We start from the raw sequence: 25,391 nt of genomic DNA, 5'->3' as shown, positions 1-25,391 counted from the left end.
TAATTTGCCACAGCTTTTGTAATGTAATAGACTACATGAAGAAATGTCACTCACGTTAGCTCTGGAACTAAAAACTTGTCTGTATGAATGTCTTACTATTGTGAGTGGATTGCATTTTTATTTATTAATTTTCGCCCCTCTGAATTAAAAATCAAAATAATTGTTTAATAAATTATATATATGTTTTTAATATTAATTGTTATTTCCAAACACCTAGGTAAAAAGATTACTTCCAATTTATGTTTGGTCTCTCATCTAGTATAAGACATACTCACATACACATTGCCATGTGCAAGGATAAATGACTACAAAGAAAAAACTGAACACTTAACCCCTTGAATCCCATGCCCATGTTGACAAGGGCGATAAATATTTTAGCCAAATACATTATAATAACATTATTTTAGTATTACTAATTACTAACAGTAAATCCTTTTACTTTGAATTGCTCTAATCTTTAATAAAAATTATAAAATTATGTTTATTACACTTTTTGAGAATTAATAAAGTCTCTCAATCTCTGTCTTTCTATGTTAATAAAATCAGTGTTTTGTGCATTCTGTTGAACTTCATTTTTCTATTGTAAACAATATATACAATTATATATATTTTAAACTAGATAAAATTTAAAATTTAAAAACTATGTTGAAAGTCCACTTTTATTACAAATGCACTCTTTGCCAGTAGCAATCTCCCTACTCATTATTTTAAAATTAATTGTTGGGGCTAAAATAAGGTTTGTGTCGGAAAAATTTGCATTTGTTCAATTATTTTCTTAAACCTTAAAAATATATTATTTCCAGTGAAAAAACACATAACACAATTATTTTATGATAATTGTGTATGGATTTAAATTTTGATGGTAAAGGTGCAAATTGCCCAAATATGGCCTACCACTACAGTAATTTTGAACAGTAACTTCAAGGGTTAAATGATAACGCTTTTTATTATTAAATGGTAACAACATGTAGATACATCGAAGGTTTACTTGTTTTCCCTACTTATAACAAAATTACTGTTAATAGTTTATATATTTTATTTGTTTATACAATTTCTAAATTGATAAGTGACAGTTTAGTTTTGACTTGGAGATTGTTGCACTGATGGCAGCAGTGATCAGATGACCATTGTTCTGTACAGGATGTAACTTGTTATATATTTTGCATTTTATACGTTTTGATAACAAACTGGCTACACAGCATATCTCAGCATCCAACAGTCATGGAGCACTATGTTAGTATGGGGGAACTGTTACAACTTTACTGCTAATGTGGCAAGTCAGTATTCAGTTGTGGAGTTGGTTACCAAGAAACTGTTGAACTGATCACTTGTTCCATACAGAAGTGGTTGAATTCATATCTTTCACAACATAATGTAAGTATGACTAAAGTGTTCACATCCAATGTGCCTGAAATGACCTGCAAGTGGCGGTGACTAAATGCCCCTGGTGGAGGAATTTTGAACTGAACAAGTAACCGGTTACTCCTTTCACACCCAAATTATAATTTATTACCACAGTGTGGTGTGAGTAACTCATTACTTGTGGCAATATGCTCGGAATGAACTGCAAGTGGCAGTGGCTAATTTTTTATAATTTAGGAGGTGAAATGATCTTTGAGCTTACTTTTATATATATTTTCATAACTATAAAATTATATTAGTAAAACTTATAAAATCTCTTATATCTTATTTTTTAAGTAACCAACAACAGCGTGAACAATTCAGAGTATTTTCATAAGACAATAAAAGTAAAGACCTACAACACATGATATATGTATGTGGCTAAGTTAATAAATCTTAACACTCCACTTCGATTCTTAGTTCATTCATAAAATAAAAATCGTAAACTTTTAAAATTTGTAGATACTCTTATTTTTTCAAAACTGTCTCTTAATAAACTCTTAGTAAACACAACTGTTAAATTTTGTTTTCATTCAACATACTTTATTTTCACATTTCCAGGAATTATCAAATTCTTTATAAAACGGCATCTTGTATCAATGTGTTTAGTTCTTTTACTATTTTCAAAAGACTGTGTCATGTCTATTGTACCTTTGTTGTTAACGTATAAGATAACTTATGACCTATTGTTTTCTATGATCATTTAAATCATTGCAAAGTCCTTTAATATTTAATAAATTATGTACAATTGAAGCAGCAGCAACATAGTCAGCTTCAGCTGATGACAACGACACACATGCTTGTTTTCTCGAAAACCACGCTATTGTATTTCCATAATAAAAACTCATAGATTTCCAAAATAAAAACTGACAGAGCCACTATAACTGTCAAGTTGGTATGAAGCTCAATCTGCATCAGAATATGTCTAAAATAATTTTCGTTCATATTTTTGCAAGTCACATTTCTTGAGTTGTCTTTAATATCTTAATACCCTCTTGGTTTCTTTCCATGCACCTTTATTGATACCTTATCAAGAAATTGGCTTAGAGAGCTTGTTTTTTTTTTTTTTTTTTTTTTTTTTTTTCATTACTTCATTCTAAAATCCACCAGCATGAGCTATTCGAGCTATTCTAGAGAGCTTGTAGCATAAGTTATTGAAGTAGTACTTAGAAACATCAAGCTTGCGATTAGTTCTCGATAAGGTACCTTCTTCATCTAAGCTCAATCGAAATCCTTTGGTTATAGGAGTTGATGTTCCATTACATTTTTTCATATAAAATTTTTCTAGCAAGTCAAGTTGCCTTTTCTGAGTTATCTTCATTTCATTTTTATCTCTTTATTTACATAGCAAAAAACTGATTTATTTCTCCTAGGTATTAAGCATTAATTCATTTTTCAATTTAATTACAACTTTTATTTATTTCCTCTTATTCTTCTCCAGTTACCAAGATGTCACTGGAAAATAAAAAACCAAATATTTGTTCCAATATATAAACAGAATCATTAGATAACCTTTTAAACCATTTCGTTCAGCAAATGTGTTAAATCTTGAGTTACAACTCTGACTTCCTCTTAATCTATATAATCCTCTATTCAGTCTGAGAACTTTTGAATATAATTTCCATCTTTGAATCCTTTGGGTATTTTCACGTATACTTCATAGTCTAACTCACTGTTTAGAAAAGCAGTTGGTATATCCAGTTTTATACACCAATCTTTCTATATAGAATCTGCAAAAAATTATTTTCTTCTTTAAAACCTCGTACAACCAATCAAGCTTTTTTAGTTCCATCCTCTTTTGTTTTAAATATCCACTTAGCATCTATTGTTTCTTCTGTTCTGGTAATGATGTTATTGTCCATGTATGTATATTATCTAGTAAGCATTCAATTCTTTCTTTAATTGCTTTTTGCCATTCTTCACCTCTACTTATACCTTTTTTATAAGTTAAAGACTTATTTTCAGCCACCAGACAAAAAGCAGAATACAATTCAGTCATCAAGGTGTTGATGTTTTATTGTTTCTTTTCCTTTGTGTTTATTTTCATCGTCAATATGTAAATTACCTACTTCAACATACAGTTTAAAGTTGGTTTTTTCTCTTAGTATTTAATTTGTCTTGTCGAATTTGACATCTCTTGATTTGAGAATTTCATTCATTTTCAGATTCTAGAGCCTATAACCATTTAATGTGTAGCCTACCACTCTTGTTTTCAAAGCTCTTTCTTAAATGTTTGAATCTTTTGGTAATTTAATTGCCTATCCTTTGCAAAATATTTTCAGTGTATTTATGTATAATTTCCATGCCATATTTTAGCAGGTACTTGATTATTTATTGATCTATTCAGCTGATATGCACCACATATGATTGCTTTGCTCCAAAGGTGCACACGTAGTTCTGTTTCTGTCATCATTGTTCTTGCTTTATTACAAAGTATTAAGGAGCTGAAATGATTCTTGAGCTTATATTTGCATATATATTTTCATAACTGTAAAATTAAATTAGTAAAACTTATTAAAACTCTTACAAAATTCATTTTAATAAACCAACACAGTGTAAACAAATTCAGAGTATTTACATATGACAATAAAACTAAAGATCTAGAACACATGATACGTATGTGGGTAACTTATTAAATCTTAACACAAACTGACCCTGGTGGGGCCTACCCAAATTATAACTTAATACCACGGTGCAGTATGAGTAACCCATTGCTTGTGGCAAAGATACAATTTTATCAATCTTTAAGAAGAACTAGCTTTCTAGAAATAGAACTTTAAATTAAATCAAATAATAAATTCACGAAATTGAAGAATGGAAAAGTAAGGAAGCACCACAGTAAGGAAGAAGATTTGTTACTTCACTTGTTAATTAAATACAGCTCAAGTAACTAGTAACCTGTGGATATTAAGATCTATTATCTGTTTTAGTAAGATTTTTGAAAACCAAAAGCAACTTAGTACTTTTATAAACTTACATAAAGAAGTACATCTTACATTTCAACAGATTCTACTTAAATAAATATTAAAACATTATTTTTAATTATATAAACTGATTTCTGAGTGTAGCTAATTTTTTATTGGCTTTGCTACTTTTCACAGGACAATTTTATATCACCTATGAGTTATCATGTTTTCCATTTCAGTCTTGTGGTACTATTTTATGGTTACAGATTAAAATTAATGTGTTGCATCCTAGATTAGACTTTGATTTGACTTACTGTGAAAATTATATGTCATTATGATGATCGGTTCTTGTTTTCTGCCTCTGTCCTAACCTACTATTTGTTATAGCCTATATAAGTAGTCCAATTTATATGTATGTATTATAAATATACAAAATTAATGCACACATGATCTGAGCTTAAATTCAGGTAATATCTCGAGGGTGTTTATCTTTTTTACCAGAAGTGCGGAGGTGGTGTTGAAGGTCCAATGTGATCTGACGTCAAAAAATTGGGACAATCTGGGATGGGATCTGGGCTCGGTAGAGTACAAATTGGAAATGCCCCTGGCCATTAGTATGCTCAAAGGGGATTTTAATTATTAAAGTGAACTTTTTTTGAAAATTATTGTCATTAATCATTTCTTGCTCAAACAGCATTAACAAATTTGCTAACAAAATTCAAATCTTGAATTATTTAAACCTTTTTGAGCAGAGTCATCTTAATTTTGGTCTAACATTTGCTGTCAAGATGCTCTACAGCAAGGCCTAAATATTTCAAAATTTTAATTATGATATTAATTTTTTGAGGCGGTTTGAACTGGAAAACAACTTTGATAATAGTCATGACACTGGCTGTGTAAGCCTAAAAATTAAATGTTTGAAAGATTCAACACATTTTATGTAATTATTATTCTCTTCATTATTTGTATTATTAAGAGATCACAATAAAGAATCTTGACTTTGAATAAAATAATCAAATGCTTTTTAACAGGCAATATTGCCTCTTACATTACTTTTATGATTCTCAAGAGTTAAAAATTTGTTATTTTCCCCAAACTCTTGCTACCTATTAGTTTATTGAAGGACAAATTATTACACACATTACATAAGCGGGTTAACCACTCACCATTCATTAATACATACTGACACTGTCAGTTTTCAAAATAAAATTGGGTGTTACAGTAAACAATACTAGACTGTATATAAAGGAATATGACAAAACAATGTTTTGTCTCACTAAGCGTAAAACATCAAAAATTAACTCGATTCCAGGATTAATAATTGTATTTTTTTAATTAACCGTTATTATTTTATTCGTGAATTACAATATTTATTATTGATGATAGTTTAATACCACAAACAGGAAGACACTAAACATATGGTACACTATCATGGATACACTAACTTGAATTAGTTTTTAGATCACATTAAAAGTATTTCTCCTTCCAGTAAATCAAAATAAAGATAAATTTGCGTTTGTCAATCCCTTATGTGACAGGATTATCAGAGAAAATTCAAAGGGTGGGTAGAGAGTACATTAGAGCCACGTTTAAAAAAGGCAACACTCTAAGACAAAGTCTTGTAAAAACAAAGCCAAAAAATGAACCACAAGATTCTAAAAACTGTGTTTACAGTAGGAAATGTACCTGTAATAGGGAATACATAGAGGAGACAAAAAGACAATTAAACATTAAGATAAAAGAACACGAATAAAACATGAGATAGGGGCTAACAGAACAGTAGAAAATTGCACATCATTGTTGGTGCGAAGACCATAATATAAATTTGGATAAAACCGAGATTATATATCGAGAACCTCATTTTTTACAGAAAACAATTGAAGCATCATACATTAAATTAGCAGACCAACCAATCAGTCAAAATTAGGCCATTTTGGTTGCTAATTTAAAAAAATAAACTAACAAGAAAATTTAAAGTTTTAAACACATTACAGATTTGTAATAAACCAATCCAGAGTCACAGTATGGTTTTAAGTAGTTCATCTAGAATGAATCAATAACAAAACAGGCCCACTACTGTTACCTTTTTTGTGACTATCATGTTTCTGCTGTAACAATCACCATTTACTCTTGGCCTCTGTTCAGTGCTCTGAGGTTGGTCAGTCAGTGCAGAACAATTAATTGTGTCCTGTATTCTTTAGTTCAGTTTTAATAATTAGTTATTTGTTTTTATTAAGTACATGTTTTAGAGATAGTACATGGAGTTGACACAAAACATGGCTGTTGTGAATCCCAGCATATACATGTCAAAACACTCCGGTGTGATTTGTTTATTTTGGATTATGTGTTAGATTAGTTATCCAACTAAATGATCAGATTACAGATCTAGAAATGTAGTGTTACAGTTTTTGTATCACTGATGGCAGATGTCCAGATAATCCTTCTTTCCTTCTATTCTCAAAAACAAACTTTAAAAAAAGCTCTGAATTGGTGAATACAAAATATCCAAGAACAGACTCTCCTCATCAAGATACAATACTGTATCACTCAACAGACAGAACAGATCTGAATATAAAAAGACAAATATTTAAACAATTGTTTATGGCTAGTATCTTTAATGTTCAATTTAAGTTATTTGAGTTTTATATATATATATATATATATATATATATATTTTTTTTTTTTTTTATTGTGTATGGCAAGTCCAAGAGCATTAAACACTTGACTTGTTTATTTATTGTTATCATATACAATATCGACACATCTCTAGGAAGAAGTAGATGATGGAGGGTGTGCTGTCTCCTTTGGTGCCAAGGCCTTTATAAAGCCTAGACCACTTTGGCATGAAATATACCAGAGACTTCCTTTCTCCAAAAATAGATCACATGATGTTCCCCCTTCCCACATAATCCTATATCCATCCTCATTATTATTTCCCTTCATAAGTTATACAATAAAATATAGGTTTTATGCAATAAAAAATAAAATAATAAGTTTAAAGAGGACAAAATCCAGGTTTTAACAAATGAGAGGTTTTAAAGAGCAGATGGAAGAAGTGTCAACTTATTCACACGAACATCCAGTTTAACATAAATTGAATATTTTATGCCCACTAGCAACTTTGTCAACTACAGAAGGAGAGTTACTGATTTTCAATTTCAAAGTATCCAGTATAGTTAAAATTTATGAGACAAAAAAGGCTGTACTTAACTGTTAACTGACTTTACAAACTGTACTATATTTGCACACAATATTATATCTACACAGTACATTCAGGCCATGTTTCCAGTTATTAAGTAAGCTTTGCAAGAGAAGCGTCGAAGTTAAGAGTTTGGCAATAGGCCACCCCTGAGAGACTTCTCTTTTTTTGACAAACTGCTCAGTGGGAATTATATAATTTCATTTATAGTCAACTTTATGTAAAGAAGAAGAGTACTAACGTTCAATTTAAAGTAAACCTGCTCTTCTTACCCTATCAAAAAGCTCACTAAATCAATAATTAATTGTTTCAAGACACTTATACTGATGTACAATCCTAACTAAGGCACATCCACAGCACAGGCAGCTGTAGCCCGTAAAAACCTACCATTTACATTACACAAACCTTTTTTAGGATGTTCAGAAAGGAATTTTCAGACACCAAAATACCACGCTATTCCAGCCCGTACCCGAAAATGTGATCTTTTTGGATCTTATAACTTGTATTTTGCTAACTATTAGTTAAAATACTTGGAATATACTTATACAGTTCACCATTCAACCATTTACCATTTAATATTACTGCATGTGAAGTGTTCTTATTGATTACAAAATACTAATTTACTTTACTTTTATAAATTCAGTAAATAATTTATTTGAACAGATGTGAGTTATATGGTAGTAAACTATCAGTCTTATTTTTGTTTCATAACTATAAATGATGCAAACGTGAGCTGGTTTTAATCTGTATTTGACGTACAATAATACTGACTGTTGCTCAGCCACCTTAACAGATTATGCAGATTCAGTCACTCGTGTGTACATAGATTTTGTTAGTAAATGTAGTATGAGATCCATTCTCAATGTTAGGAGATGTAGTTTTATATAAATTTAACATCAACGATGGTCTTTTAGATGTTCAATTATCAAAAATCATGTTTTAAACACAAAATAAAGTAGTTCAGTAAAAACATTCACAAAATTTTGTTTCAAGAAAGATTTCACTTACCGTTCATCTCCTTTGTAGCACGGATGAAGTCCTGCGGGTCTTTAAAGCTGACAAAACCAAAGCCTTTTGTCTTGTTTGTCCGTTTGTCTCGTACAACCTTTGCCTTCAAAAACGAGGTATACTTGCTGAAGGCTCGGGTTAACACTTCATCCGTAACGTCATTCCCCAAGTCACCACAAAACAGTCTGAAGTCATCTGAAAGTGATCTACTATAAATACATTTTATATAGATAACTTGAAGAACATTTCCAGATTAGGTTTTATAAGTTCTATATGTTTACCCCTCTTGCTACTGCGCTACAAAAAAATCTATTATTACATCATTCTTTGCAAAGACAAAAACACATATTTTCAGAACTGGATGTTTAAAACTACATTTTAATTATTAATGACGGTATAAATCTTCTTGATCATACTGTACACATAACAGCTGTTTTTTATAATCAAGTTGGTCCATACAGTCATTGTTTTTCATTACCAACAGAGGTCTGAAAAATCTGCTGATGCAAAATTCACGTTTTTTTAGTGCACTAAGCTCATGTTGTTTCAGTAAAAATAAAAAATTACTACTGTTTTACACACGTTAAATTTACATATGAGTTATTATGTAATAAAAATTAAATAAAATGTGTAAGTTTTAATAATTCTGTTTCCCTTACGATAAAAATGTTGTTCATCCCATGGAGCAAAAGTGTCATTAGACACTTAATCATTTCGGCTTGATCATAAAACATGATTGTGCACAGAACACAAAACAAACACTTTTGCTCCAAGTGTTGAAAACTACTATTTTGCTCTTTAATCAGATTTTTCACTTGTTTCTTCCAGCTCAGGAAATTTGAGAAATTCAGTTCTGACTGTTAAGTTATGGAACACCTTCACTGCAACACAAGTCACCTACTTTAGGACAGTAGTAATGTGCATGCACAGCAGTCAATGTGTCAAGCTGTTTCATACTAAGAGGCTGTTCAACTTCCTTGTGGTTTACATTGTGTTGGAATTACAAGTCAAAGTGACTAATAGAGCAATTTCTGTGCCCCACTCACTGAGTGGTAAAGTCATACTTCAATACTGAGAAGGTCTGAGGCGATACTCATTTCTCGACCGTGGCCAAAGGCAAGTTCCTATAATACAATTTTTATTCATGATCATTAAGCCTTTCTGTTTGTATTTTAATTTTACTATTGATCCACCAGACTTTCTATGTATTTTAGTGCCAGGTGTTTAAATTTAGTCATAAGTTGAAACTTGGTAACTTCAACTTTGGTTCTTAGGCTTAAATACAGTTCTAGTCACAACATCATCAAAGCTTCCCACAATGCATTAAAACATTCCTTACACAATTGAATTCTTTAAATATTTCTTGCCCTTGCTGTGGGGTTTCCTTCAGTAAACAGATGTTAAAATGAAACTCAGTTTAAACTTTCAGTTTAAGATCTGATGACTGAAGACGGCTCCTTACAGCGAGGCCAAAATATTTAAAGAATTTAATTGTACAAGCAATGTTTTAATGCAGTGTAAACTGAAAAATTTAGATGATAGTTGTTATGGCACCTTTAGCTATTCCCTGTGCTGTTTTGAAGACATCAATGGTGGAAGATCCTTGTTTGAGATTCTAATTACACTCATCCTACATAGTCCTGCGTAGGATACATGTAAACAATCCTCCTACACAATTTATGTATTACATTGTGTTATACAATTTGGAACATATAATAATGGCAAATGTCTGAAATCCTTTTAGCCTATCATCCTTCATAATTAAACTGGATGGATCCCATAACTGCATTTTGGATATTAGTAGCTCCATTTTATTTGGATTTTGAATACCTGTGCGTACTGCACATAATCTTTCCTCATGGCTTGGCAAAAAAAATTGGCAATTTAGAGAATTGATTGGATTTCATCCAGACAAAACAATAGTAAAAATACTATTCTATGAACAAGGTAGGAATACACCACACATGTCGCTTAATAAACTTCATTGAGGTTGCATGTAAAAATACATATCTATAGCTCATTTCAAGATTCAAGATGTCTTTATTTGTCATTAAGCAACATAATGTTACAATAGACTTCGTCAAACTATTGGGCAGTAATACTTTTAGAATTTTAGAATTGGAGACTTATTTTAAAATTAACAGGAACGTTGCGAAAGACATGAGAACTTACAAAGCTAATAACTGATATAAATAGAGAGTGGTTGTATAAAATTATTTAAGAAATAAGAAAGCATTGTAGGGTAAAATAAATAAAAAACACAGATTGAACAAGAAACACAAATAACATATACAATTAAAACCCAATGAAAAATGTTACAATATAAATATTTAAAATATGTAAATCAGGTGGTTAAAACATAAAATCTCCAAACTATAAAACAAAAGTTAAAACTTAAAACTTGACTAGACAAAATTATAAACTAAAGGAACTAATATCACAGACCAAATATTCATTCACAGAGTAAAATGCCTTTTCTTTAAGCCATTTGCTTACAACTCGTTTAAACCTATTTATATTTACAATCCATCCTCCTTTTGGTAACTTATTAAATAGTTTTATTTTCATATAGATATGACTACCTTTTGTTTTTTTAAGCCTGGTCCTTAGCAGCTCTAACATGTACTTTTTTCTAGTTTTATAGGTATGTATGGTTTCTCTAACAGTATAATTTTGCAGATTTGCTTTCACATTCAATAAACAATAATATATATACACACAGGGCAACATCATGATATTTAAGTCCCTTAAAGCTTGCAGGCAAGATTCCCTTTCATTAAGATATTTTATAATTCTTATTGCTTTTTTGCCAGACAAACACTTTATTTGAATGGCAACTATTTCCCCATAAAGTAATTCCATAGACTAAGTGGAAGTGGAAAAAGGCATAGTAGGAGGTTATTAGCATTTCTTCGGTGATGCAGAGTTTCAATTTGCGCAGTAGGAAAATTACTCTCGCCAATTTAGTACAAAGACTTTCTATATGGCTTTCCCAGCTTTGTGTACTGTCTAAAAAGATTCCTAATAGTTTAAAAGGTTTAAAACATTTGTAAATTACATTGTCCATTTAAAAATTTATATTTTCTGTTTTGCTATTGTTTACAACAAGCCTGTTAGCCTGAAACCACTCAGTTGCTACCTTCATTGCATTTTCTTGTTGTTTTATTAAACCATTAAGTGTACTATGGTGATTTAGAAGAGTAGTATCATCAGCAAACAAAACTGACATACAGGGTAAATTGAAAGGAAAATCATTAACTGCAACGATAAATAAAAGAGGACCTAAAACTGAGCCTTGTGGAACACCAATTTGAATGGTTTTTATGAGAGAAGAATTAGAACCCTGAACCACCATTTGTTTTCTATTTTTCAAATAAGATACCAACAAATTCAACTCACTACCTTGCACACCATAGCAATAAAGTTTACTTATGAGTAACTCATGAGGTATGCTGTCGAAGGCTTTAGACAAATCAATTAAGGTTGCAGATGATGTTATTTTATATTCAAAATTATGAATAACATTACCAACTAGAGTTACTACAGCTTTTGTAGTATTCAGTCCTGGTAAAAACCCAAACTGTTCTTTACATATGAGACCATTTAGCATGAAAAAGTTTTGTAATTGGATTTTGATACAGTATTCAAATATTTTGCTAAAAACAGGTATTAAAGATATGGGGCGATAACTGGAAGGGTTTGTTTTATCACACTTCTTATAGATAAGAACTACTTTTGCTATTTTTAAACATTGAGGAAATGTGCCTTCAATTAACATACGATTAAATAGATAAGTTAGTGGTTCAGCTATGACACTGATAATCTGTTTAGTAATCTTATTCGAAAAACCATAGTAATCTTCACTACCCAATAGATTTAATTCAGAAGCACACTTTAGGACATCTTCAACAACAATTAATTTCCAATATAACGTACTTCTTGGAGTACAACTATTTACATAATTATTTACAAAGTTAAGAGCTACACTAAAATCAGCAGGTACTTGAGTTTTAGGTGCTAAATTTATAAAATAATCATTAAAAACGTTAGAATCAATATGAGATTGTGATTCTGCGCTTTTTTCAGCTTTGATAATATTTTATGCAGCTTTACATTTATTTTTGGACCTCTTAATGTAATCTTCATTTGCCAATAGCTTTTCTTCCTTAATCAAGGTTTTATACCGTTTTCTAGCTTCCTTGTACACTGATTTAGCCAACAGTGTTCTCTTTCTGAACCTTTACTATTTTTTACATTGTCATAACAAACTAAAACAAAGCTTCTAAAATTCTTAAGTTTTGGCATAAACCATTGAATATTTGGCCTTTTTGGATTTTTAACTATGACTTCTTTTAAATAATATGTTTCTTCATATAAACTAGTTAATAAATTAATAAAATAAGAAAATGCATAGTCAACTGTATAAAAAAACTGAAGCCTAGTCCAATCTACTTCAAGAAGTAGTTTTTTAAAACTATCAATGATGATAGGCGTCACCACTCTTATTGTTTTGTACATGTTATTCGTTTTTACAGCACACTGTATGTTTGTCAGATTAGATTTATAAATAAGCTAGCTAAGATGCCAGCATGGTCAGACAGGTGAGGTTCTACTACTCTACATTCAAGTTTTCCTGTATTTATATTAGTGATAATGTTGTCTAAACATGCCTCTTCTCTTGTTTTTTCCAGGTTCAAGCAATATATATTGTAAGTGCGTAATAAATTAAGAAAGGACTCCTTTTCAAATGAATTTTTAATTATATTTATGTTAAAATCTCCTGACAAAACTATGGTTTCTTTGTATGTTTTTAACTATTAAACTAACTAAATAATAGAGCTCACTCAAGTCCTGTTTCAACTCAAAGCAGACGACTCACTTTTTCATTCCCGAGATGTCCTGTTGATATATGGACATTATATAGAAAAGACATTTTCACATCCTCTCGGCACACAAAAGAAACTGTGTTGGTCTACTGAGTGATATGCTTCTAAATTCCATGGTTGGACACACAACATTATAGAAATCCCTTTTGTCTATGCAGGAATGAAGTTTCATACAAAATTTAAAGTGTACAGATGATCCAGATATTTTACCACATAATATATTCACGTTTTAGTTCATTGAGTTAGGTTTTATAGCAGTGTTTAAATTATAAAACTTCCATTGAGGTACGGAGGGTACAACAATGCAAGAGTGTGTTGAAATCAAATTATTCTACCCACTTTAACCATTGACTTGCCACACTCATAGTCTTTTGCCAGATTATTTTGTCTTTGTGTACTGTATGAATAATCTACATGTGTCAAACTATTTACTACCAATTAAAATATTTTTACCCTCAGGTACCAAAATAATTTTTCATTTTGCAATGAAAATCGATGTGGTGTGGGTGCTTAGGCTCAATTAAAAATATCAAACTAAAATATAACATGTTAAAATTGTATTCTAAGTATTTAGTGGCCTAACAACAATTGGATTTATACTAAATCTGTGACAAGAAAGAAAGTTATGTAGATCATTTGCTTGCCTTGCCAACTTCCAAGTTTGATAGTTAGGCCTTTTCACATAATTTTCTTGAATCTCTTCATCACTACTTTCACTATTACTTTCACTCAAAATTTCGTCATTAAAGTTACCATCATCCACTTCATTTTTACTTTCATTGAATATGTTCTCCACATAGTTACTAAAACTCTTGGAAAAGAACGTGATTTTGCTGCGATGCCAACTAATCAAAACAAATAAAAAACAGCAATGAATTTCGAGAAAATCAACCAGTTTCAAAATTCAAATGTTATATTTTAACAGTCCATCGATATAATAGTATAGACAACTCCCAAAATAATCTACATCAGGATTTATGCCATCGGTAATTACGCCGATGCTGACTGACGATGGGCAATATACATTATTAATAGCTAATGGGTTAATGTCATGTTAAAATCTCATGTGATTGTACTCAGCTTGTTTACAAATGTATTTATTCTGCCATTTTTCGTTGCCATTATGGTTACATATAAAACTAGTGTAAAAATATTTGATAACGCTCAGCCAAATTCCATAGAGTCACACGCACTATTATCGAGCTCAGAGATGGCTATATGAAAATGAAGTTTCATGCGAAATTTCAAGTTTACAGGTCAGTTTGTTTGAGATATTGTGTGGACAGACAGACAGAAATGAAATTTCTCAGACCCCACAAATGATAGGCTTTGCTAATGTTCAGCCAATTAGAATATAAGGAATCACAGAAGAGGGACAATTCATATTGAGTAATATGTATGGTAAATTAAGCGTAATATATATGGGAAAGCAAGCCAAAGGGTTAATTTTAATATGCATATTTATTTAAATATTACTTTGTCTGAAGTTGAAAAATTGTTGAAAAATCAATCAAGGAATTATTAGGACATGAAATCTACATCAAATCTATGTACTCCGAATCACCATCCAGTAGGCCTATGTTTTACTTTGCTTCTGAATTACTCATCCAAATAGAATATAAACTATATTTGTAATATGTGATGTCTGTTACTTCTAAATTTTAAAGTATAACGACAATTTTTTAGTTTTCCTCCTTCACAGCCAATTCCCATTCAAACCACATAAATTCTTCAAAATTGTTCTCATAATAAACACAACTCAAACAGAATTCAAAGATCATATAAATTTTAAAAAAATATTACTTATAATTTCTTACATTAGAGAAAGATTTTGTAAAGCAAATCACCCATACCTTCTTCCCACTCCATTAATGAAGCATCTTCCCAAGTTTGACCTCCTGCAGTCCTGATGAACTTTTTATTCTTCTTATCCTTTTTCTTTTGGTTGGGTTGCTGTTGAGATCCTTGTTCATGTACTACCGACACCACTGCTGAAGCTTTTACTTTTTCTGCCATTTCTTTTGCACTAGACTTTTGTTTCTTGCTTTTCTTTTCTTCTGCCAACTCCGCTGGGTATTCTGGTCCCACAGTAACAGGTTTCATGGATTCTTCTACCCCACTGGCACTGTATTTTTTTGGTGCCCTACTGCAAAATTTAAAAAATATATATTTAACAAACAATTAATTTTTATGAAAACAACAGAATAAGTTAGGGAGTTTTTATAGCACCCAAATTTAAACCTACAACCAGTATGTTGTATTTCAAATATTTCCTTGCTTTTAAATCATATAAATCTCATCTTTATACTATTTATTTATTACCTATCAATGACTCCATCTTAATTTGTGTTTTGACAAGTATCATACTACAAAAAACTACAAATAGTACGAGAGCCATGCCAAAACATGTATCAAGGGCCCAGGATACAAAGTGTTAAATAAATTACTTGCTCAAGCTCTTTTACTCTTTAACACCTGTCAAAAATATTCAGTCTTAATATTATTCAACGATGTTTTCCATGATCTTAATCTGTAAAAATTTAGATTTATACAAATTTGACAGATGGGCACTCTAGTCTACGATAACCTTGCTAAAACTTTTGGTCCAAATTTGGTTTTGTATGGAGAAGCTCCTACAATACGTAATAAGACAACGAAAACCCCTTAAGACGCTAGTGGTGGTCACAAGAATCATGCAAATATTTTCCAAATATACGTTTATTTAGTTTAGTTTTATTTAAAAGTACATTTTCAACTCTAAAATGTGTAAAAAAAGTGTATTAAAATTTATGTTTGTAACACTTTCTCAGAGAAAAGACCCTGACTCCCCGTAACCTTCAGATCCCCTGTTGTGACCACTCCCCAAACTTCATGTTAAATCCGTCTGTGCTTTGAACACAACAATGTCCACACTTTGAATCTATCTGGACAATTCATTTTTGTTTTGTGTTGATATAAATTAAATTATATCATCTTACCTCACAACAACTGGTCCTTGAGAAGACTGAACTTTAGCCTGGACAAATTCAGGAGGTGGAGGGATGAAACCAGGACCCGGTCCCATCATAGGACCTGAACCTGGTGGTCCCATTGGGTTTATCGGTCCTGCAGGAGGCCCACCTGGTCCCATTCCTGGGCCTCCTGGACCAATTGGACCCATTCTAGGACCCATATGTCCCATTGGACCACCAGGACCCATGTGTCCTGGGCCAGGACCCATTGGACCCATACCAGGTCCCATAGGACCCATTGGCCCACCAGGTCCCATGGGGTTAGGACCCATTGGACCACCCGGTGGTCCCATATGTGGCATAGGTCTTGGTCCTCCTGGACCTGGACCCATTGGTGGCATTGGTCCCATTGGAGGTCCAAATCCCATCGGACCAGGCATAGGGAAGCCACGTGGAGGACCAAAAGGCATAGGTGGCATTGGAGGAGGTCCAGAACCATCCATTGCTGTAAAAGAAAAAATATTATTAAATTAAGTTACATTTCCAAAGATTATTTACAACGTAACACAAAAGGAGAGACTAGTTTTTGTGACCATTCTCAACTCATTTTACTAAGAGCAAAAAATCTTGTTAAGAAAAAAATGTAAATGAATAGGCTCCTTCCTTTGCAGTTGTAAGTGAAGACCTTTATAGTAGATAACTTAAGACGTGTGGATATTTAAGTAACTCTTCTTTAAATTTTTGAGAAATAAGTATCCTCTAAATGTAATATTAAAGTTTGATCAGATAATTTTTTACATAATAAGTTTTCCTTAAAATAAAAATTGCATTATTACTATATATTTTATTATATTAGTAGGCTTTTGAGATGTAAATAATAAATTTGGATGTAGAAATGTATATAATAGGCTTACTACTTACACATGTTCATCGGTGGTCCCATTCTTTGAACTTGGGGTGGTACAAACATTGGCGGTGGTGGAGGTGGAGGAGGTGGCACAATGGACCCAGGTTCATTTTCGATTTTTCTCAATTGTGCCTGTACTTGGCTAAAAGTATTTGCACCAATAACAGTCTGTACAGGTATACTCGGAGAACTTGGAGGTAGGGGTAGATTAGGTAATCCAATCTCCTCCTCAAACCTGTAACAAATCATCAGTTTAGCTAGTAAATATATCCATCCATTTTACTTCATTACAACATTTGGAGGAACCCATCAAATCTCTTTAAGAGTAATAAGCTAATTATTAAACTGATATAATATATATATATATATATATATATATATATATATATATATATATATATATGTCTTTAAAATTAATTTCTGGTTGAACTTAAAACTTGAGTGTTAGACCACTTTATAATAAAGTACATGTACATGAACAATATATGTGATATAAACATACACTTTTGACAGATTTTCTTGATCGTGGCAACAAGATAAACTCTACATCGGCATGAAAAATATATTTCACTTGAACAAGAAGTGGTCATACACGTACAAAGCTTACGAAAAGCATGTGAAGCCGTGGGAAACAGCTAATCACTAATAAATTTTACACAAACGGTGCCTATTACAGCTGTCAAAAGTAAAACACAAAAAACCCAGCCAGGCCGTGTGACTTCATTCTGTCAGTGGCCGTTTACCATTCAGACTGTATTCAACAAGATTTACTACACAATTTGATACAGTACTTAATTTTGATGTAACAACCTAATCTAGGTATCGTTGGAAATGTTAGTTTCAATTATATTGTCTTGTATACATATTTCAATTCTTATTGTCAATAACTAGGCCTGGTTTAGGTCAAGGTTCTTGCCTTGATAATATAGCCACTACAATACATCCGGATAGAATTTTTGGTCTAAAGTTGAGCCTATGATTGTTTTTGACCATTTTGCAATCATTATGAGGTGCCAGTTGTACTGCATCTACTAATGGTGCTGATATGGTTGATATAGGTGCTACAAGGATAATAAGACCTATTGATTGTGTGAGCTCACTTTATTTTACAGTGCTATTAAATAAAACAGGTTAGTTGTTTCCCTACACCCTTCTAACAGTAGATGAGAAGTTTCAATGGTTTTTAACTACTTTTTTAAACATTGTTGACTTTGTGTTTCCTGTAAAAATTGTTTCTAGTAGGTACATGTACATCTCATAAAACTAATTGATATAATGCTGATCTTAGACGTCTGAAAGATCGGTGTTTGTTTATGTACGAACAGTTTAAATACACTGGTCTAGCATGTTATAAGGATTGTTTTAACTATTTAAGATGCAAGTACAAGGAGATCTGTTAGGGAGGCAAAGAGATTGTATAGCTGTAATCAAGATGTTAATGCCAAGAACAAAACCAAGCAAACATGGTCAATTGTAAAGAAGAATTCAAGCAAAAATTATAAGCCTAAATGTATGAACAGTAAAAGAAATTTTACCTCTGCTGCAATTAATGATATTTCACTAGTAGTGTAAGTACTATTGTTGGTAATATTTCTAACACAAATCATTGTATGTCTTTTTATTTAGATAAGGTTAAGGTCAAGCACTCAAATTTTCTAGGAAATGTTTGAGCGTAGAGCAAGTCTACAATGCTATCAATTCTTTGAGCTGTAGTAAGAGTGGATTTTTATTGCCTGAACTCTGGTCTGCTAAAAATTGCTGCACCTCATATCTCTGAGATTTTAGCCTATTTATTTAATTGTTATATTGAAACTGATGTATTTTGTACTGATTGTGTTTCCCACAATGTTTGAAATTAGTTAAGGTCATACCAATTTACCAGAGGGGCTTTGTGTCTAACTACAATTATCGACCTGTATCAATCATACCAATAATATCCAAGGTATTTGATATTATTTTAAACAATCAAACTGTTGAGTATTTTGAAAAATGTCTTTTTAGGTACTGATAGTCAGTTTGGATTTAGGTCTAAGAAAGGTACTAGTTTAGCCATTTTCAAATATTTGAGGAGCTGTATTTATGGTCTGGACAGCAAGAATAACGTAATTGGTGCCTTTTATGACATCTCAAAAGCATTTGACACAATCTCACATGACAAACTGTTATATAAACTTAAATTTTATGGTTTTGATAGTTTGGCAGTTAATTTTGTAGACTCTTACTTGTCTGAAAGGCTACAAGCAGTTTATTATGAGGCTACTTTTCACAATACTTAAAAGGACTGGCCAGCTTCTTATTCACTCTGTCTTATTAAAGATAAAACCCAGACTTTAGATTTTTTTTAACCTTCTATCCAACAGAACGTTGACAATGTTAAATTCCTAGGAGACATTCTTCAGAGTAACATCAAATGGGACAAGCATGTTGAAATGTTAGGCAATAAAGTGTCTAAGGGTATTTTTATGTTAATTAGGCTAAGATATACTGTAACTACAGACATCCTCATTACTGTCTACTATGCCTACCTTCATATTTCTTATCTTATGGAATTATTGTATGCCATGACTGAACACACAAAAAATTATTAATTTTACAAAAACGTACAATCAAGTTTATAGCTAATGTAAACATAAAAGGACTCACTCACCGTAAACCTTTATTTAAAAAGTATGGTATTCTTACAGTACCTGCAGTGAATATTTTAGATTACCTATTGCATACAAAATGAAATTTTCATGCCATACCTACAAGTAGATCTGTTCATAACCATATGACTAGAAACTCACATTAATTTAGAATATCTCAATGTAGTCTTAGAACCACTTTGGATTGTTATGCATAGACAGGCATTAAACTCCACAACTCTCTTCCTTCTCATCTTAAATCTCTTGAAATCAATTGTTTCAAGAAAAGTGTAAAAAAGCTATTTATTAATATCAACTAGTGATTATTTTGCTACAATTGGATAGACACTAGTTTATTAGGCCTAGGCAATGTTTATCATAGATGTTATTAACACTGAATTTGTTTCCGGCATTGATATACATTGTGAAAATGTTCTGGCACTAAAGAATAATTGAATTTGAATGACACATACTCATTTTATTCAACTTCAAAATTATTTATTTTTGAAATCTACTTCATAAATATGCATATATATATTTGTGATTTTATTTTATGAAGCGTGTTTTATTGCTTGTAAAGAAGATTATACTTTATAGAAGTATCATTCCTTGTGTAGTTCTAAATGATCATGTTTCATCTGTTTCCTACATAACCTTTTAAACTTATTTTAAATGATTATGAGGAAATTTGCAATTACTACTGTGAACTGTTCTAAATATTATGTCTATATTTAAATATATAAAAATGACTATTACAGGAAAAAATGGTAATTCTAAGCAATATATGGGTCATCCTCGATTTTTCTCATATTACAATATAATGTTCCAATAGTCAATTAGAAAAGGAAATGACTAGAATTTCTTGCCGGAAAGCAGTTATAGGGAGCAGGCAACTCATATTACAATATAATGTCCCAATAGTCAATTAGAAAAGGAAATGGCTAGAATTTCTTGCTGGAAAGCAGTTATAGGGAGCAGGCAACAGCGAGAATTACCTATTAGTGATTAGGGGCACTGACGTGATCTGGGCTTCAAATTTGGAACTACTCGAGTTAATTTTTTTTCTAAAAGAGCAAGCAGCGCGAAGCGCTGCGCAGCGGGCAGGCATCGTGCGTGATCTTCGTATATACTGAATTGATTCAGGCCAAAGGAATGACACAGATTCCTTTACCAGATTTTTACGGAGATTGTGTATTGGGCGGATTATATTGGTTTACTTTGCTTTCCAGCATGTAATTATGTGTTTAAAATTGTTTTACATACATTACCTACATTATATTGTAATATGTAATAACAATTTATCAGAAATTTTTAATAAAAAAAAGATCACGCACGATGCCTGCCCGCTGCGCAGCGCTTCGCGCTGCTTGCTCTTTTAGAAAAAAAATTAACTCGAGTAGTTCCAAATTTGAAGCCCAGATCACGTCAGTGCCCCTGATCACTAATAGGTAACTCTAAGCAATATATGACCGTCTGGCGGTTGCCTGCTCCCTGTAACTGCTTTCCGGCAAGAAATTCTAGTCATTTCCTTTTCTAATTGACTATTGGAACATTATATTGTAATATGAGAAAAATCGAGGTTGACCCATATATTGCTTAGAATTACGGAAAAAATGTATTTTACCCACTTCAGAAAATTAGGTGCTGAAAGCCCTAAAAGAATATCCTCAAAAAAAGGAACTAATAATAGAAAGGACTTACACCAATACCTATGGTCTTTATGGTTGGCTCACCAAACACATGGCAACAAACAAAACACATCTCACAAGATAGTACCTAACATGGTACTAGATCAAAATGTGTTAGGGCTATAAACTAAACTTCCATAACTGTACTATTCTTGGTAAGAAACTAAATATTTTGGATAGGTATATATTAATTTGTTGTACAAAAATAGTTTGTGAGCGTCTCGAGCATGATTTGTTGTAAAAATGAAAAAATACTGTTAAAAGAAATCATTAACGGTTCTTTTTCGATTGTTAAAAGCAAAATACAATTACATTAGCAACTTCAAACACTCAATTTCAAAAGTTTGCAAAATATGTTAATAATTATCACAATTTACTTAATTACTATTACACAGTACAAAGTAATATAATAAACCAGCAAATGTTTATAAGTCCCACTTCACATGATTTACTAATGAAAAGTACTTAAAAAGTATTAAAAAAGGATACTAATATTAAAGAAAAAAGTGAATAAATGCCTGATAAGAAAAATCCTGCACAGGAGAGTAAGTCCCTCAATGTAGAGAATCCTTAATCTCCCTAACTTAGACCTAAATGTACTTTCTTATTACACAGAGACCACCTATTCAAAGCACGCTGCGGCTGATGTAGTTAGACTATTTAGGTTTAGGTTTACTAACCTAACCTAACCCCTAACAATAATCCCCTAAACTAACCTACCCACTAACCTAACACCTAACCCCTAACCTAGCATCTAACCCCTAACCTAAAACATAACACCTAACCCCTAACCTATCACCTGACCCCTAACCTATCACCTGACTCCTAACCTATCGCCTGACCCCTAACCTATCACCTAACCCCTAACCTAACACCTACCCCATACACTAATACCTACCCCTAACCTAAAACGTAACGTTAAATATAACCCCTAACATTAACCCCTAATCTAACACCTAACCCCTACACTAAAACCTAATCTAAGCCTGAACCATTTACCTAACCTATTAACCACTAACCTCTATTAACTATTTCTATTAATTTGAAACATGAGACTGTAATTTAATATTTTATATACACTGATATCAATTGATTGTACTGTTATTCGATATATAAAGTATCGATGATTGCAATACTGTGAGTGATATAAAAAACAGGTCCACCTATCATACTCTACCACAAGTTTTTTTGTTCCTATGTGTTTCCTAAAAAAAGTAACATATGTGCAAGTTGTATACATTTTTCTAATTTGTAATAAATTTGTCTTTATTTTGGATTTTTATTTGAGTAAGTTCAGTATTAAAAATGCTATGCTGTCCTAGGCCTAAAAGAAAGTTTTAAAAATTCTAATAAAATGCTATAACTTTTCAACATGCAACAGTGAGCAAAGGTCATTATTATTTTCTTAAATTCTGTAGTTTTTGCTAAAAAGGACAGGGATGATATTTTACACTTTGTTAATTTTCATGTACTTTGTAAAAGGAACTTTGGATTCTAACCTCCAAAAGAGGGTTTCTGTGAAATTATGAATTACATTTATATGTAGAATAAGGGTAGAGTACAATAAGAGGATCCAGTTTTTATTTTGATTAGTATAATCATTGATACTTAATATTAATGTATTGAATACGAGTCTATCAATCATATCATCATATTTATAGTCATAATAACAATCATATTTCAAATAAAAATAATTAATATAAGTTAAAACATGTAACTTAATGACAATCTTATAAATAATAAAGGAGCTAAAATGATAAAACAATCAGAACTCGATAAAAGGGGGTAGACTACTATAAGCTGACCCGGTTTTTTATATTGAAATTGGTAAACAATTACTTAATCATAACCATCGATATAATCAATCGATACTGATTAATTATTTTGAACAATTAACTTAAATAATCTATATCAACAGCTGTAAACACTTACAAATAATACTCGTAATGTAATATTTCAATTTTATATAAGTAACATTTGATTATTAAAAATGGCAGTCAATTTTAGAAAACTACACGACATTGCTTTTAAAGATGATAAGACCAGTTTTACGTGGCTTCAACATGTTGGACTCGTACCGAAAAATCCATTATGTGAAATTTGTGGGAAAGACACAACTGTATCTGTGAGAGGAGCAAATATGGTCGTCTTCAGTTTTTCAAATTTTGGTTATAATAATTTGTTTTATCAATAGGCTATAAATATTAAATCCAAATTTTAATTTCAAACATAATATGATTGTTATTGAGGACTATGGATACTTTTATATCGATTGATAGTCTAGGATTTGAGATGCGGATATTAGGTATTAATGATTACATTCTTTGATATAAAAAACTGGGTCTGCTTATCGTACCCTACCCTAAAAAACAATATGTTTATTATTTGAAAGTGTTTACAGTTGATAAAGTTAGTTATTGTTAAAAAATCAGTATTGGTTCATTATTTCAGTAGCTATAATTAAGTAATATCATTTATCAATATCAATATGAAAAACCGGTCCGCTTATCATATTCTATCCTGAACATATTTGAATATAGGCTACACCTGCAAAACTGCCTTGGTGTATACAAAGTAAATAAGTAAGTAGTCTACTCTATAACCTGTGGACTGACCTATTGCAATATAATAATCTAAAATGACTATTATCTTTATTACTAGCCTCTTAAGACAAGACCTATATGTTCAAGAACTGGTTTTATTAGCAATAGTACACTACTAGTAGACAAATTACAATTCCATCACTTTAAGGTTAAATTCTTTTGGTTGAATAATTTATTAAATAATAAGCAAACTATTAGCTTAAACAGCTATGCTTACTTACCTGTTCATTTCATCTTCCATCATTTTGAGTTTTTCGTCGTTTAATTCGCCCATTTTAATGTTATTTGCACCTCTTCTGTAAGTAAAACAATATTATTACTTATTAATATAAACTGACAAAATGTTCTCAACCTGGTGAAACCACTTAAGTGTCTAGAGTAAATAAGAATTATACACTCAGTCACGAACTTGCATTACTCCGTTTATTCACAATAATTGCAATAAATAGCAGGAAGCGGGCACCGGACAAAACTACTTTTCTCTAAACATTAACCTCAAAGTTAATAAGTAGGCCTTCTACCTTCTTGAAGTATTTCTTGTGTTTCATAAACAACAGATAAATCAAAGACAGTGGAAGAAACGTGAAGTATTTTTTTCCTTCTCTTTTATTGCCATTTTAATTCAATGTTGCCGTGGTTCGTTTCCACGTAACCTATTTGAACACTTTTATCTAAGAATATATAATTGTAGTTACCATTTTATTTAGTTTGTTTATGTACATTTGAATAAAATTAATTCCAGAGGTTTTTTTTTTTTTGTTATACATAATTTACCATGACTGTGAGGTATCACAACTGTTATTTTATTATTATCTCCAATAATTTAGTATTGGGTGTTTATATTTTTGTACTATTAATGTTCGTAAAAGCAGAAGTTTTTCTAAGGATATTCCACCCATAGGATTCTTATCTTCTCACCTGGGACCTGTAAGATCCCGAAATTTGTGGCCAACGAAATGAAGAACCACATGATACCAGGCAACATTATGGTTTTTAGTGTATGAGCATTTGATATGTGCCTGTGTACTTTTATATTAGATATTTTTATGAATTACTGTTACATATTGTACAAAATCTAATTATATAGTTTCATATCTAAACTACGTAGAATTTCTATGAATTTTTCTTCATTGCGTAGATTGTTTTTTTATTTTTTCAAAGTATTGCTTTCTAGAAAAATAGCTTTGGACATTCCACGATTATATGTCTTACAATTCC

General features: G+C 31.3%; 1 protein-coding gene across 2 annotated transcripts in view; it reads right to left on the bottom strand.

Annotated features, from left to right (window-relative positions):
- Nucleotides 1–24,730, bottom strand: part of LOC124357052 (RNA-binding protein 42-like) — an 82,403-nt gene extending 57,673 nt beyond the window's left edge. The window contains exons 1-5 of one of the 2 annotated variants that reach the window (XR_006921917.1): nt 24,395–24,730; nt 17,273–17,493; nt 16,379–16,856; nt 15,254–15,546; nt 8,515–8,709 (exon numbers count right to left, since the gene is read on the bottom strand). Coding sequence is in view for 1 of the 2 variants with exons in the window: in XM_046808449.1 (XP_046664405.1) it covers nt 8,515–8,709; nt 15,254–15,546; nt 16,379–16,856; nt 17,273–17,493; nt 24,395–24,447 (1,240 nt within the window). In the remaining variant the exon portion in view is untranslated. The remainder of the gene's footprint in view (nt 1–8,514; nt 8,710–15,253; nt 15,547–16,378; nt 16,857–17,272; nt 17,494–24,394) is intronic. The other variant, XM_046808449.1, reaches the window with a different exon arrangement.
- Between the last annotated feature and the right edge of the window lie 661 nt (nt 24,731–25,391).

This window comes from Homalodisca vitripennis, chromosome 3 (genome assembly GCF_021130785.1).
Source record: "Homalodisca vitripennis isolate AUS2020 chromosome 3, UT_GWSS_2.1, whole genome shotgun sequence".
Classification (NCBI taxonomy): domain Eukaryota; kingdom Metazoa; phylum Arthropoda; class Insecta; order Hemiptera; family Cicadellidae; genus Homalodisca; species Homalodisca vitripennis.
This window is presented reverse-complemented; position numbering and strand designations above follow the sequence as displayed.